General features: G+C 33.1%; 1 protein-coding gene across 1 annotated transcript; it reads right to left on the bottom strand.

The window, feature by feature from the left end:
• Positions 1 to 1,226: 1,226 nt before the first annotated feature.
• Positions 1,227 to 12,392, bottom strand: LOC139515118 (uncharacterized). The gene is made up of 4 exons (XM_071304679.1): positions 12,275 to 12,392; positions 11,206 to 11,678; positions 2,541 to 2,625; positions 1,227 to 2,154 (listed from the first exon to the last, which is right to left on the bottom strand). The coding sequence occupies exons 1-4, from the start codon at positions 12,390 to 12,392 to the stop codon at positions 1,709 to 1,711; spliced, it is 1,122 nt and encodes a 373-aa protein (XP_071160780.1). The 3' UTR covers positions 1,227 to 1,708.
• Between the last annotated feature and the right edge of the window lie 1,451 nt (positions 12,393 to 13,843).

The raw sequence follows: 13,843 nt of genomic DNA, 5'->3' as shown, positions 1-13,843 counted from the left end.
TAAAGAGTTGCATCTGTTTAGATATAGATATATATTTTGCATGTTACACAGTGAAATACAAATTGGAATTCCGTGGATATATTCAAAAATTCTAATTATATAATGGACTATATAAATAAAATATTTCGAGTAATTCATAGAATTCATAGAATTTGGATAATATTTCGATTAGTGCACTGGAAATTCAGAATGAATGTCAAATTAAAGTGCAAATAATAAATAAATAAATACTTCATTCATAATTATTATTTTGATATTTTACAACAATAAAATCCATCTGGACAATTCTCATGCCAATATGTAATGAGCAACTTTTATTGAAGTAATGTATACGTGTATTCTGCTATTTTTAAACATGTATTTGTTCTGGAAATTTACGAGTTTATCAATATTTCCAAATGATATAAAATATTAAGTTTTGAGTTTATTGTGCTGTTGTTTTTCTGATTTTTTGGGGGTATTTTTTACCCGTGACATTGTCATTTTATTTTCGACTTATGAGTTTGAATGTCCCCTTTGTACACTTCGTCTCTCATTTACAATTGATATTAATTAACCCCGAAAAAGCTATCCCAGTCACACTACAGTACAGCAGTGGTATTTAAACAGGTTATGTGATTGGACAGCAACAAGGTAGACTCTAAACATACCAGTACGAATAAGAAGATGTGATATGATTGCCAATAAAACAACCCCCTTCAGATACCAAATGACATAAAAGTTTAAAAATGCATGAGTGATTAATATATAGCAATTCATAAATTCTTACATTACTTACTGGTCAATTTAAATTTACCAATGGTTATATCAATTTTACAATCTTTGTTGAACAATAGGTATATGTCAAGTACAACATTTACAGTACAATATCATCAGTGTGTCGTGAGATCTAATGCAGCTACCGGAATGTAAGATTGGTCAGACGATTCGTTAAAGGTCTTAGCTCGGTATAGATATGCATTGAGTTGTCCAATATTTCTCTTCAGTTATCTCTCATGGGATTTTACTACTTTTAGAAAGCTTGTTGCCCAACCAACCGCCCACCTGTTTGACACTCTGAATATTCAATTTTCCTTTGTTTAACCAAATATTCATCCGAATGATTTTCGTTAAATGAACAACAACAATTGTTTCACACTACTATATCGCTGCACTACAAGACATTCAAGAGCCCCGCATTTATAAAATTCCCGAACTAAAAGGCAAACAAAAACAACATATATGTGCTCTTCATCGAATCTTTCGTTCTTTATTCTATTTGAATATTCTTCATAAGTAATGCAACAGTAAACATGAATACATTATTCAATAAATACACAATTCTGACTTTAAGTTTACGGACTTTGAGTCACTTTTTTTTCGGTATCAATTGTCAGTGAGTGAAACAACAATCAAAATCTAAAACCCCTAAAAAGAACATGAATAGTTTTTTTTAAAGCGCACTGTATTTAAATATAAATTTTATTCCGTTTCAATTTATTTTTACTTCGCTCTTCAAAAGATTAAAAACACGTTAATGATTATTACAAATTCATGTTGTTCCTATTAGGTAAACTTCAATTCTAGTTCAATTGTTTATGTTTTATAAATTACACATATTTGTTTGTGGCGACTTTTTTGTTTAAAATGATTTTATCCCTATGAAATAAAGGGTGAACATCTCACTTTGTTTGATAATATGATTTCTACAATTTTTATTTAAAGTCACTTAATAAATTGACTTGGATATTCCACCAGATGGGTAATATGAACCACTAGCTTGACCATAAGATCCACCTAATCCACCATAAGATCCACTCATACCACCATAAGATCCACCTAATCCACCATAAGATCCACTCATACCACCATAAGATCCACCTAATCCTCCATAAGATCCACTTCCTGATCCACCATGATAACCTCCAATGCTTCCTCCGTATCCTCCAATACTTCCACCATATCCTCCCATACTTCCACCATATCCACCACCATATCCTCCGATACTGCCACCATATCCTCCCATATTACCACCATGTCCTCCGCCATATCCTCCACTATATCCACCACTATAACCTAGAGAGTGTCCTCCATATCCACCACCGTATCCCTTTCCATATCCTCCGTATCCGCCACCATGTCCACCGTATCCTTTTCCGCCATATCCGTTGTATCCTAAAAAGACAAAAAAAAATGGTTTTGAAAACTAACTGAAATTCACTTTATTCTAAGTAGATGAGGAAACATAATTAAAATGCAAAGGTTTTCGCTAAACAAGGGTGTTAAATTAAGATTTACATAATATTTAAAAAAAATAGTAGCTGAAATAACGTCGGTAATGCACGTACAACAACGTTTTCAGTCATGAATCTTCAATAGTCAAAAGATTTTAAAGATAAAACTCAGATAACATTGAAGTATTTATAAAGCAACCGTCATTCATCTAAACTATAACAAACCGATTGTGAAATACCATACAAACAAATAAAATCGAATAGAAAGTACAAAAAGCGTAACAATTGCATTTTAAGGTGAAATTTTAATAATCATATTTACTTTACCTCCATGTCCTTTACCATATCCTCCTGCTGATACAACAGCGGCTAGGACAACAGTAGCGACGACAGCAAGGATGAATCTCATTTTCTAAACAAAAAAATAACATATTTTATTCATTAGATGCAATTTTCTAAATAGTTTGCCCGATTTTTACTTCTCTCATTTCTTTAACAAAATCAAGAAATAAAAAATAATTAAAACTCAATAAAAAATATTAACTAGAAATGATTTTTAAGAACGTACTATCATAGTTCATATTTATTACAGGTTATTAACATTGAACTTGGAATACTCATATTTTTTGTACTTACTTTGTGGTTAGTTTTTTCTTAATTGGTGGAGATAATGTGATAGGTGTTTTATTTATATATATCGGTGGATTATTATGTCATCCTATCAGGTATAATATATCAGACCCAAATAATATTGTAACACGTTATTATGCAAATTATTTCATTAAGGACGACTTCTGGTCAGCCGTCACTGTGTCATTTTATGTAATAATGTAATATCATGAGATAAGACCTAATAACAAATATAGCATATATTTTACATCTACCATTATTTTAGTGAAATTATATATAAGTTTAAAAACAAAGTTGAAATAAAAAAAAAGAATTATACTAGATGAGTCCAAGATATCATTGATTTTTTTTCAGAACAATTACCATCGCCATAGAGCTACCTTATCCTCAGATTTCTCAAAAGATCAAAATTCTCTGTAGTTCAAAACTTATTTATTCAGGTGCGCTAAAAAATAGAGAGAAATACATTACCAAAATTATTTAATTATATATACGAGATCCAAGATATATTTGATTTTTTTTAGAGCAGAAACTTATTTATTTAGGTGTCAAAATTCAAGATAGAGAGGAATGGATGCTTTTGAAATACGAAATAACAAAGGTTGAATTGCTCAACCTATATGCATTTTTCGAAATCAATGACAAATAGGTAATCTATACACTGATTGGGGTTGTTGAATTAATCTGCAATATTTTGTAAATAATTTTGCTTTAAAAGAGAGTGACAGTTTTATCTGAAATGATGTTAGAAGAAGCAAGCAAAGATTATTCTTTATTGATACATTATGTTAACATGAAATTGATAGTTACCCCTACACAGTTGTTTCCTAATTCTACATTTCTAATGTAGTTCTCCACAATACAAAAGAGATATCGAAAAAAATCGTTGGACACCTAGGAAAAATTATATTATATATATCCATGATGTATATATACTAAATAAATAAATGATTTGGAAAACACGTTGAAAGTATATAAAGTCAAGAGAATTCTGAATGCAATTAGGTTCTATCCGGGCACTCTGGTTCTAAACCTTGGTTCCATCTGGTTTTTTTGGTTCTGAACTTTGGTTCTTTGGTTCGAAACCATGATAACTGGTTCAACATCGGGGTTGTTTGGTTATAGCAACCCAACTTCTTGGTTCAATCTGGGTTCTATTCTAGATCATTCTAATGTTCCCGTTGAACTTGGAGAAGATAACCGCAAGTATCCGAATAAAAAGATAAAGTAGGTCAAAGACGCTAAAATTGTTTTATAACATTAAACATTTCAGCATCGGCGGTAAAGGAAGCTGTAAGGTATTTATCTTCTCTTTTAATTATTTTCATTAGGAAACTAGATAAAAATAAAGCATCGTATAGATTTTATAAAAAAAAACGAAATATACATTATATCGAACAACCTTTTATTTAATTCAGTCGTTCTGTTTTCATTTATTTTTCTTTACCTATCCCTTATTTCCGTTAATATTTCTAGAAGTTTTAAAACGACATGTCGTTCAATTGGCCGACGATATGTGCATCTAGCCACTTGACCAGTTAACGACTTGCATATATATTTGAATGATTGCACATTTATTTTCAAGTTCGACTGAATTTTATTTAATTGGCTTTGTAATAATGCCAAATTTGATAGAAATACATGTGAAGTATATGTAACAAATCGTTTTGTTCAAAACAAAATGTTAAAAGATATATAAATCAATTTAAGTTTGTAAGCTTTAATTAGTTGAAAAATAAGCTATAAAATATTACAAAAATGTATATGTACAATAAATTTGTCAAATTTGAGACTCCTTTTGAAGGGGATGCATATAATCATTCGGCCCAAAAAAATAAAGAAATCAAAATTGAGATTAAATGTTTTTTATAATAAAATTGTGTGTGTGTGTGTTAATGACTGTGCTAGTGGGGTGAGTATTAGCAGCACAATAGTCAGAACTTCTGTGTTGGTGCCATAGTTGAGAGGCATTACCCTAGTCTGTCCTTCCCGAACATCCCAAAAAAATGAGTCCGTTCTCCTAATACCCCAGTCCCACTAGGCCACGATCGCACTACGATCTGTGAAAAAAATGCAAATTTTGATGATCGTGGTACGATCGTGTAGGTCGCAGTAAGGTCGTACCACGGTCGTGGTGAGGTCTTCAAGATCGTGAAGAGCATGGCCAACTTTGAATATGTTCAAAACAATCGTGGTGCGGTCGTGGCGAAATTAGGTCGTAGTAAAAGCGTAGTGAGAGCGCACAAAGATCGTAGTAAGATCGCAAAGGTCGCTGTACAATCGTAGCGATAGCGTAGCGAAAGCGTGATTCTATTCGGAGAGATTGCGCTACGATCTCACAGCGACATTAGCACGACCTTACTACGACCATCACGTTCTCGCCGCGACCCAACTACGCTTCCACTACGACTTTTCCACGCTGTTCACGACCATAGTACGATTCTAGCACGCCCTTGCCGTCCTCATCACGCTCTTCTCACGACCTTACTACGTTCACACTACTACCATCATCATGAAGGCCGTACCTTGGCCTATAATGGTTTACTTTATTAGATTTTTACGTTGATGGAGAGTTGTCTCATTGGCACTCATACCACATCTTCCTATATATATTGACACATCTGTGTCATCTCTGTAATCGTTCACTAAAATATCGTCATTTGAGCTTTATGGACCAGTAATAGGTTGTAATTTAGGTTTGATTGGTCGTTTCGACATCTCTTGATGACAAGTATTATACTACTTATGTGTATAGTATCAGTTTAATTGAAGTCTGGAGATGGCATGTCAGTTAACTGCTAGTAGTCTGTTGTTATTTATGTACTATTGTCATTTTGTTTATTTTCTTTAGTCACATCTTCTGACATCAGACTCGGACTTCTCTTTAACTGAATTTTAATGTGCGTATTGTTATGCGTTTACTTTTCTTTATTGGCTAGAGGTATAGGGGGAGGGTTGTGATCTCACAAACATGTTTAACCCCACTATTTTTGCGCCTGTCCCAAGTCAGGAGCCTCTGGCCTTTGTTAGTCTTGTACTATTTTTGATTTTAGTTTCTTGTGTACGATTTGGAGTTTAGTATGGCGTTCATACTTTGCTCCCTCTGCCTTTACGTCAACCCCTACCACCAAGCCCACGTGTTCTAGTAGATTTTGGTGGCATGACTGTATTGTTTCCGAGAAATCTCCGTTTTAATCAGAAATAGAAGGAATGGAACTATATTGATATGAAACACGATATTGACGGTATTGCTGAGAACGTAGTAAGATCGCGGTATGAACGTAGTATAATCGTGGTAAGAACGTGCTATAATCGCAGTAAGATCGTGTTGCAATCGGATAACTCGTGGTATGGTCGTGTTGAGAACGTGAAGAGCGTAGAAAGATCTTTATAAGCGTAGTGAGGTCGCAGAATAAGCGCGGTGAGAAAGTTGTTTAATCGTAGCGAAATCGTTGTAGAAGCGTAATTAGGACGTAGTAGCATCGTGAAAACAACGAAAATTAACATTTTCATGCCGCTCATACCGCGACCTCACCACGATCTAAATTTATTTTAGATCGCGGTGAGCGTGGTGCGATCGTGGTCTAGTGGGACTGGGGCTTAACTTTAACCATTACTCAACCTCAACCAATATTGGGAAACACCACAAAACTTATACACAATATAAAAAAGAAAATGTGGCATGAGTGTCAATGAGAACTATCCATAAGAGATCAGATGACACAGGAATTAACAACTATAGGTCACAATACGGTCTTCAACAATGAGCAAAGGTCATACCTCATAGTCACCTATAAAAGGCACCGAAATTGACAATGTAAAACAATTCAAACGAGTATAGAAACGGACAAATTTATGAACAAAAAATGAACGGAAAACAAATATGTAACACATAAACAAACGAAAAACACTGAATTACAGGTTCCTGACATGCGACAGGCACATACATACCGAATAAGGCGGGATCCCCACCATCCCCCTAACCTGGGACAATGCTTATTACCACACAACACATAATAAAATTTGAAATTTGATAGCGTCACTTTTACCGTTTATGAGAATTCGTGTCCCTTTAAAAACATAGAAAATGCTGAATTTTTCGTTTCCGTTCTCTTAAATAAGTTAGACTCAATCAAACGTTATAAACCTTATACGCAATGCTTATTACCCCATAACACAGATCTATGAAGTTCGATATTGGGTGGCGTCACTTTTACTTTTCATGAGTCATTAGATGTAAGAAGATGTGGTATGCGTACCAATGATACAAATGTCAACACGGAGCCTTAAGATAGGAAAAATGCTAAATCTGTTGTTACCGTTTTTCAACTTCAGCTTCTTTGCCTTAACCAAACATTTTGAAACTTATATCTATATGTGGAAGTTTACTCATGTTTTTGCACAAGCAGGGGACATCTGTGGCCCATTGACATATTTTACATTTATTTAAGTAAACATCTTATTTACTTCCATTGAATTCTACTTCTAGAATTAACTTGCATATTTTTTTCAGGATCGATCTCGGTGCAGTTTGGTAACAGACAACGATAGTTTAAGCTACATGTGACCAGCATAACGAAGTGTTTCACTAGATTCAGCTCTCTTTCTAAGTGTACTTTAAAGGTTTTTTGCATTGAGTTCAGTTTATTGATATGCGTATACCTTCTGTGGGAATTTTTAAGATGTTAAAACAGACTATCCATATCTGCATGTCTATGAAATGAAATGAAATCTAAGAAAACATGATTGAAACATTTTGCATTATCTATCACAACTGGCAGCACATGGTGCTATTAAAGCAGTAAATGATGTGGGTCTCGTTGGGGGTTCTGATCCCATATCCCGCTTACTGTTTAGTCAGATTCCCGTATCCCGCTTACACTATGTACGTAAGCGATTCTCATTTTTTGGTAAATTCCCGTGTCCCGCTAGACTTCAATTCCCGTTTTCACGGCACAATAATTTGACTTTCACGTGTAACGCTTACAATAAGTCAGCAATGAGACCCACTCAAATTTTTCACGGAAATTAAAGGATTTAGTTTTCATTTGAACCTTACATTCTTAAAAATTGAGAATGAAAATGTGGATGTGTAAAAGAGACAGTAACATGACAAAAAAGCAGAAAGCAGTCGAAGGCCACCAAAGGGTCTTCAACAAAGCGTGAAAATCCCTCGACCGGAGGCGGGCTTTAGATGACCCCTAAAGTGTGTACTGGTTTAAAATCCAAAACATAAAACTGAACTTACAATTAAAAACATACAAGATCATCAAAAAACAGAGACTCCCGACTTGTCGTCAAGGTAAACATATTAAGAGACACACCCAATATGCAGAGGTCAAGAGTCAAAAAGTCATAGTCTGGTCAAGAGTTCCTTATAAAAAAACACAAAGCAGATTTTGAGAAAAGGGTAATCGTCCTACACAAACTAACAAATATATTATCTTTATATCTAAAATAGATATATTAAGATGTGGTATGAGTGCCAATCAGACAATTCCTCATTTAATTCAAACAAAATATACAAGTTGTACATTGAAGCAAAAGGTCAAGCTCACATGAAGTTTCTATTGCCACTAGACTCACCATCTTATGACAATATATCTACATGCCACATATTCAGAAGCAAGGTCAATTGAAAATTATATTTTGAGGTCAAGGTAATATACACATGATCCCGATGACACACCCAACGTGCATAGGTCAAGAGACAAAAAGTGATATTCTGGTCAATAGTTCCATGTCAAAAATATATGTTTGCAGTCATGCACGAAAGTTCATCATGGTACACGTAACAATGTCTTATGTCATGATGCACTACACATGCCAAATACAGAAACCCTAGGTCAGAGACAGAAACACAAGACATATAACTAAACTCAATGGAACGGAACTTGTATTGCAGGACACTACAATTGCCTTTAAAATATAACATAAACTCTTGCAACACTGCAAAATTAAAACCGTTTTTCACAAAATTTTAGCAGGATTCTTTGCAACGATTATCTTACCATTATCAATTGAGAATCGAGTCGTGCAGTTATGTCAATAAATTAAAACGGTAAGCACTAAAAACTAGGGTTTACCATTAATTTCAAACCTAACCATGTGATAGTTACATGGTAAACTGATGGAAACACATGATACAGTCATGAAATTTAATATTTGCAATAGTACGACCAGAACAATACAAGACAGAGTTGTAAACAAATGAAAGTAATGATACATACGCATTTTAAATCACAATGCACAAATAAGGAACCATAGTTTTCATTCAATTTCTTTATCTGAAATGTACGCTTGCGTTAAACAATGGAAATTAACACTGTATATTTATATAAACGAGCAATCTTGTAAATAAATAAATAAATAAAATAGGAGAAAATTGAGACTAATCCGTCAATGAGATACCGGTATTCTGGAAATTTATACATAGTGTTCATCTTATTTCTGTCGGTCTCACATGTATTGTTTTTTAGACTTTGTCGTTTTGAGTTCAGGGTTTAGATTTTTTTTTAAATAATTTTAAATATCGACGTTTGTATGTGTTTATCTTTAGTGTTCGTGATTGCTATACAAACAGAGAAAACTGTTTTCTTTTACATATTGTCTACCAAGCCTTGTGGGTCTAGCCAGAAAAAAAAGCATTTAGAGTCCGAAATGAAGGATAACAATTGTTTATAGTTCAGTTATATTGACAAAATTGTATTTGGCAACCCCAAAACACATTCTGAACTAATCCTATGTATACTAATGAGTAAGTGCGCATGAAATTACAAATGTCAGTCTAATTTTCCTCTGTTTAGAGTGTGTGTAATTTCAATGCTCAGCGAGTAATTTAAATTCGTATTCTGTAAATTTGTTTTCTTATTCTGTAAATTTGTATAATTATTGAGTAATTTACAGTTTTCGATGTTCATTTTCGAACATTTTACAACACAATAACTATATATTTTATATTTCCGTGTTTAATATTTGTAATTCTCAGTGTGTGTTTTTTAAGCTTTTCAAACAAAATTGTTTTTACAACTCTCGATGTGACTTTTTATTTAGCAATGTTATAATTCAACATCAGATAATGTTATTATCACAACTGACCACGAAAGTCCACCACAGAGAAGTAACAAAGTTCACTATATTTTTTTGGACTGGTATTTAATAATTTCCAACAATATAATTAAAAATAAGGAGATGTGGTATGATTGCAAATGAGACAACTATCCACCAAAAACAAATGAAGTGGATGTGTAAGAAATTATAGCCAACCGTACGGCCTTCAACAATGAGTAAAACATATATCGTGTGGTCGGCTTTAAAAGACTGTTTTAATGCTCGGCATTCCGGCACACAAATACAACTAACATGTATGTACTCTTTCAAAATTTTTAATTGATTCATTTCTCCAAATATTCTTCATAAACGATGTTAAAACCAATAATAGAAATATACATTGTATGTACATGACTGAATATAATGCATACAATAAATGTTATTAATCATAAATAGATACTGAGTATTAAACACAGAATAATCTAGGTATGCGTCTTTTTCAGTTGTAAATGAGCAAATCATTTATTAAGATCTAGGAGGAGTAAATAAGTATTGTTATAAGCACAACCGAATTCAAATATAATTCTTTTCTATTTTGACAAATTTTACGTTCTCTTTATAAGATTTACATGTTAGAAAGCATGTTAAAGGTTAGAATTAAAACCATATTGGTGGTTTTTTTTTACCTTTTTAATGGAAGTTAATCAAGGCTTACAAAATTACTTTATAAAAGATTCAGTATTCAAAGTATTTCAAAATGAACATTTATAATAAGATATGCTAAAAATATAATGCTTGATTTTTTTGTTTGGTATTAAAAAGATCATAGTTTTTCATCCGATTCTTAACACATTTCCGAAGTCTTCTATAGTACAGTTTAATATGGTGTATTAACAATGGTAAGTTTAGTTTATAAACTATCAATATACGTTATTTAGAATAAGCCCTTATGTTTATTCAACTTTTTTTATCCATCAATGTAGGCATCGAATTAAAAAGCAATATATTTTCTTTCTAAATATGCTACTAAAAGCTAATTTGCTCTTCATTCGAACGAATCTGTTATTTATATTGAATGCTGAAAAGAGGTGATTTTCGAGTTAATTAATATTTTTCTCTTTCTTTTTTAAAAGGTTATTTATTTTTTATTCCAATCCATACTTTCATATTCTGAAAGTTAAATTTTGTCCTATGTTTTTTCCTTATTACAAAGGTTAGTATCAACAAGTTATGAAAACGCCATATGCATTCCACTTCTTGATCCTCATTTGTGACGATAATTTCTATTGTTCTGATTTGATGTCATTTAATAAATTGGCATGGATGATCCTGGATATGAGGATTGGCCTTGGTAATAAGATCCACCAGCTGATGGGTAAGATCCACCTAATCCACCATAAGATCCACTCAAACCACCGTAAGCTCCACCTAAACCTCCATAAGATCCACTCATACCACCATAAGATCCACCTAATCCACCATAAGATCCACCTAATCCACCATATGATCCACCTAATCCACCATAAGATCCACCTAATCCACCATATGATCCACTCATACCACCATAAGATCCACCTAATCCGCCATAAGATCCACCATAAGATCCACCATAGGATCCACCTAATCCTCCATAAGATCCACTCATTCCACCGTGATATCCACCTCCCATGCCTCCACCGTATCCTCCAGAGAATCCTCCATATCCACCACCGTACCCCTTTCCACCACCATATCCACCGCCATATCCGCCACCGTATCCCTTTCCATATCCTTTACCGCCATATCCTGAAAAAATATATAAGTTCTTATTACTATCATTAAAAAAAATCACTTAATAATTCGAAACCAACCATCACAAATGAGTAGCTTTTCGTTTCGAACTTCATGCATATTTACTTCAGCGAAGTTTACAAGGTTGTTCAATGAATAATTAATTCAAATGGGTCATCAGATATTTTCTTCAACAACAGACATTAAGATCACGTTCCTAGAACATGTGCAAATATATATGTATGTCCAAAATCGGCATCCCCCTTCTATGGCATTGAGCTTCCCTAAAGTGTTAACAATTGTCCGGTAGATAAATACTAACCAACCCCTCAAAGAAACTCAAGAAGTTTTTTTTAATATCTAAAGGGTACTTTATATATTTATCTTGCATCTGTTTCATTTAACTTAAATACTAGTAAACGCTGTTAAAAATCATTGTTACTCGTTTAAATCCAATTGCAAGGTTCGCGAATATTCATTTATAACTATCATGAACATAGGAATAACAGAATGTGTATGAAATAATCTTTGAATGTATTTCTTTTGTGTCAGATAATTATAGATATGATACAGATGACAAATAAATGAAATATTTAGAACCCTAACTTTACCTCCGTGTCCGTATCCTCCTCCTCCATGTCCATATCCTCCTCCTCCGTGTCCGTACCCTCCTGCTGATACAACAGCGGCTAGGGCAACAGTTACGGCAACAGCAAGGATGAATCTCATTTTCTGGACAAAAGAGAAATTTTATTTATCATAAATAGATACTGAGTATTAACAAAAGAATAATAATCATAAAAAAAAAATGACAATGATAATAATTTTGCTGTGCTTATCTACTGAATAATTTCCTGGTTGTTTCATTGATGTAAACTTGGATTGCACTGTTTGCATTTTAAAAGTGAAAAAAACTCAGAGACATTGCCTTATTTTTCATGTGTCCCTACTTTGGAAGTGTCCGATATTCTCCCTCTTTTTTAAATTAAGTTATTATTTATTTTTATTCGTATTCATAAATAGTTATTTCATTCAATATTCTTTGAATCAATATAAATTATATGCTTTTCTTTGAAATATACTAGTATATATGTGTGTTTTTCGTACTTACGATTTGGTTAGAGAGTTCCAAATAATTGTGGATATTAGGACAGCGATCTTTATATATATAGCTAGTTTAATGATGTCATCAGATGGTGTACATTTCAGACCTCAAATAATATTGTAACAAGTTATTATGCAAATCTCTATATCAGGAAGACTTCTGGTCATTGGTCACAGTGTCATTTTATATAATAATTTTACACTTTATGATCAGACAGAATGATCTTGAACTTTCCTTGACATTTTGCGCCAATTGACATGTGTACTTTCAGACGGTGGTACCTCTTATAAATAATTAAGATTGAAAAAAAAAAAAAACGTACATGAACACAACCGAAAATAATGGACAATACTAAAGGGGGTTGGGTTCAAATTATAAAGCACTTCATCTTTTCCAAAGAAAATATGCAAATATCAAAAGGAACGTTTCGTATTCGAGTACATTGTGATATTGTTATGACATTATTTTTTCTTCTTAAAAAATGGCTTTACAACAAGCTGAAGCCTGATGGAGTGTAGAATCATATTCAAAACAGTGTGTCTGTGGCCATTGGTTGACGACCTAAATCATCCCATTGACTGGGACAGATTAGGTGAACTTGTGTCTGTAAAAACCACTGCTCACACCTTACTTATTATAGAATTTAAAATGTGGGGTCACCAAAGGTTCTTAAAGCTTTTAATATTAAAATAATTCGAAAAATTAATCAGGAATAACCTTTATGTTTTGAATCATATTATTGATATAAATCAAAACATCGTGTTAATCCTGATTAGTTTTTCGAATTACTTTATTCAAGCGTTGAGAACCTTTGGTGACACCACAGTTTAAGTGTCTTTAACAAGTACATAGTGATCAGTGGTCGTTACAGACAAACGTTCACCTAATCTGCCCCAGTCAATAGGATAATTTAGGTCGTCAATCAATGGCCACAGCCACACTGTTTTGAATATGATTCTAACTGCAGCGCGTTGATTGCTTAAACACAAAGGTCGGCCGGTAACATTGACAAACGCAAACTCATAAAAAATAACAATATTTATTATATTTAAAGACTTATTATAACTGTACTTAT

The sequence above is a fragment of the Mytilus edulis genome, chromosome 3 (assembly GCF_963676685.1).
Source record: "Mytilus edulis chromosome 3, xbMytEdul2.2, whole genome shotgun sequence".
Taxonomy (NCBI): Eukaryota; Metazoa; Mollusca; class Bivalvia; order Mytilida; family Mytilidae; genus Mytilus; species Mytilus edulis.
Note: the sequence above shows the minus strand (reverse complement) of the source record. Positions and strands in the feature narration are given on the sequence as shown.

Excerpts from the sequence above, each read along its gene's own strand:
- LOC139515118 (XM_071304679.1), bottom strand. The coding sequence starts at position 12,392 with ATGAGATTCATCCTTGCTGTTGCCGTAACTGTTGCCCTAGCCGCTGTT. Across the intron at positions 2,626-11,205 it reads CAGGATCATCCATGCCAATT|AAAATGAGATTCATCCTTGC; the intron begins TATTAAATGACA and ends TTTTTTGTTTAG. Across the intron at positions 2,155-2,540 it reads ATATGGTAAAGGACATGGAG|GATACAACGGATATGGCGGA; the intron begins GTAAAGTAAATA and ends TTGTCTTTTTAG.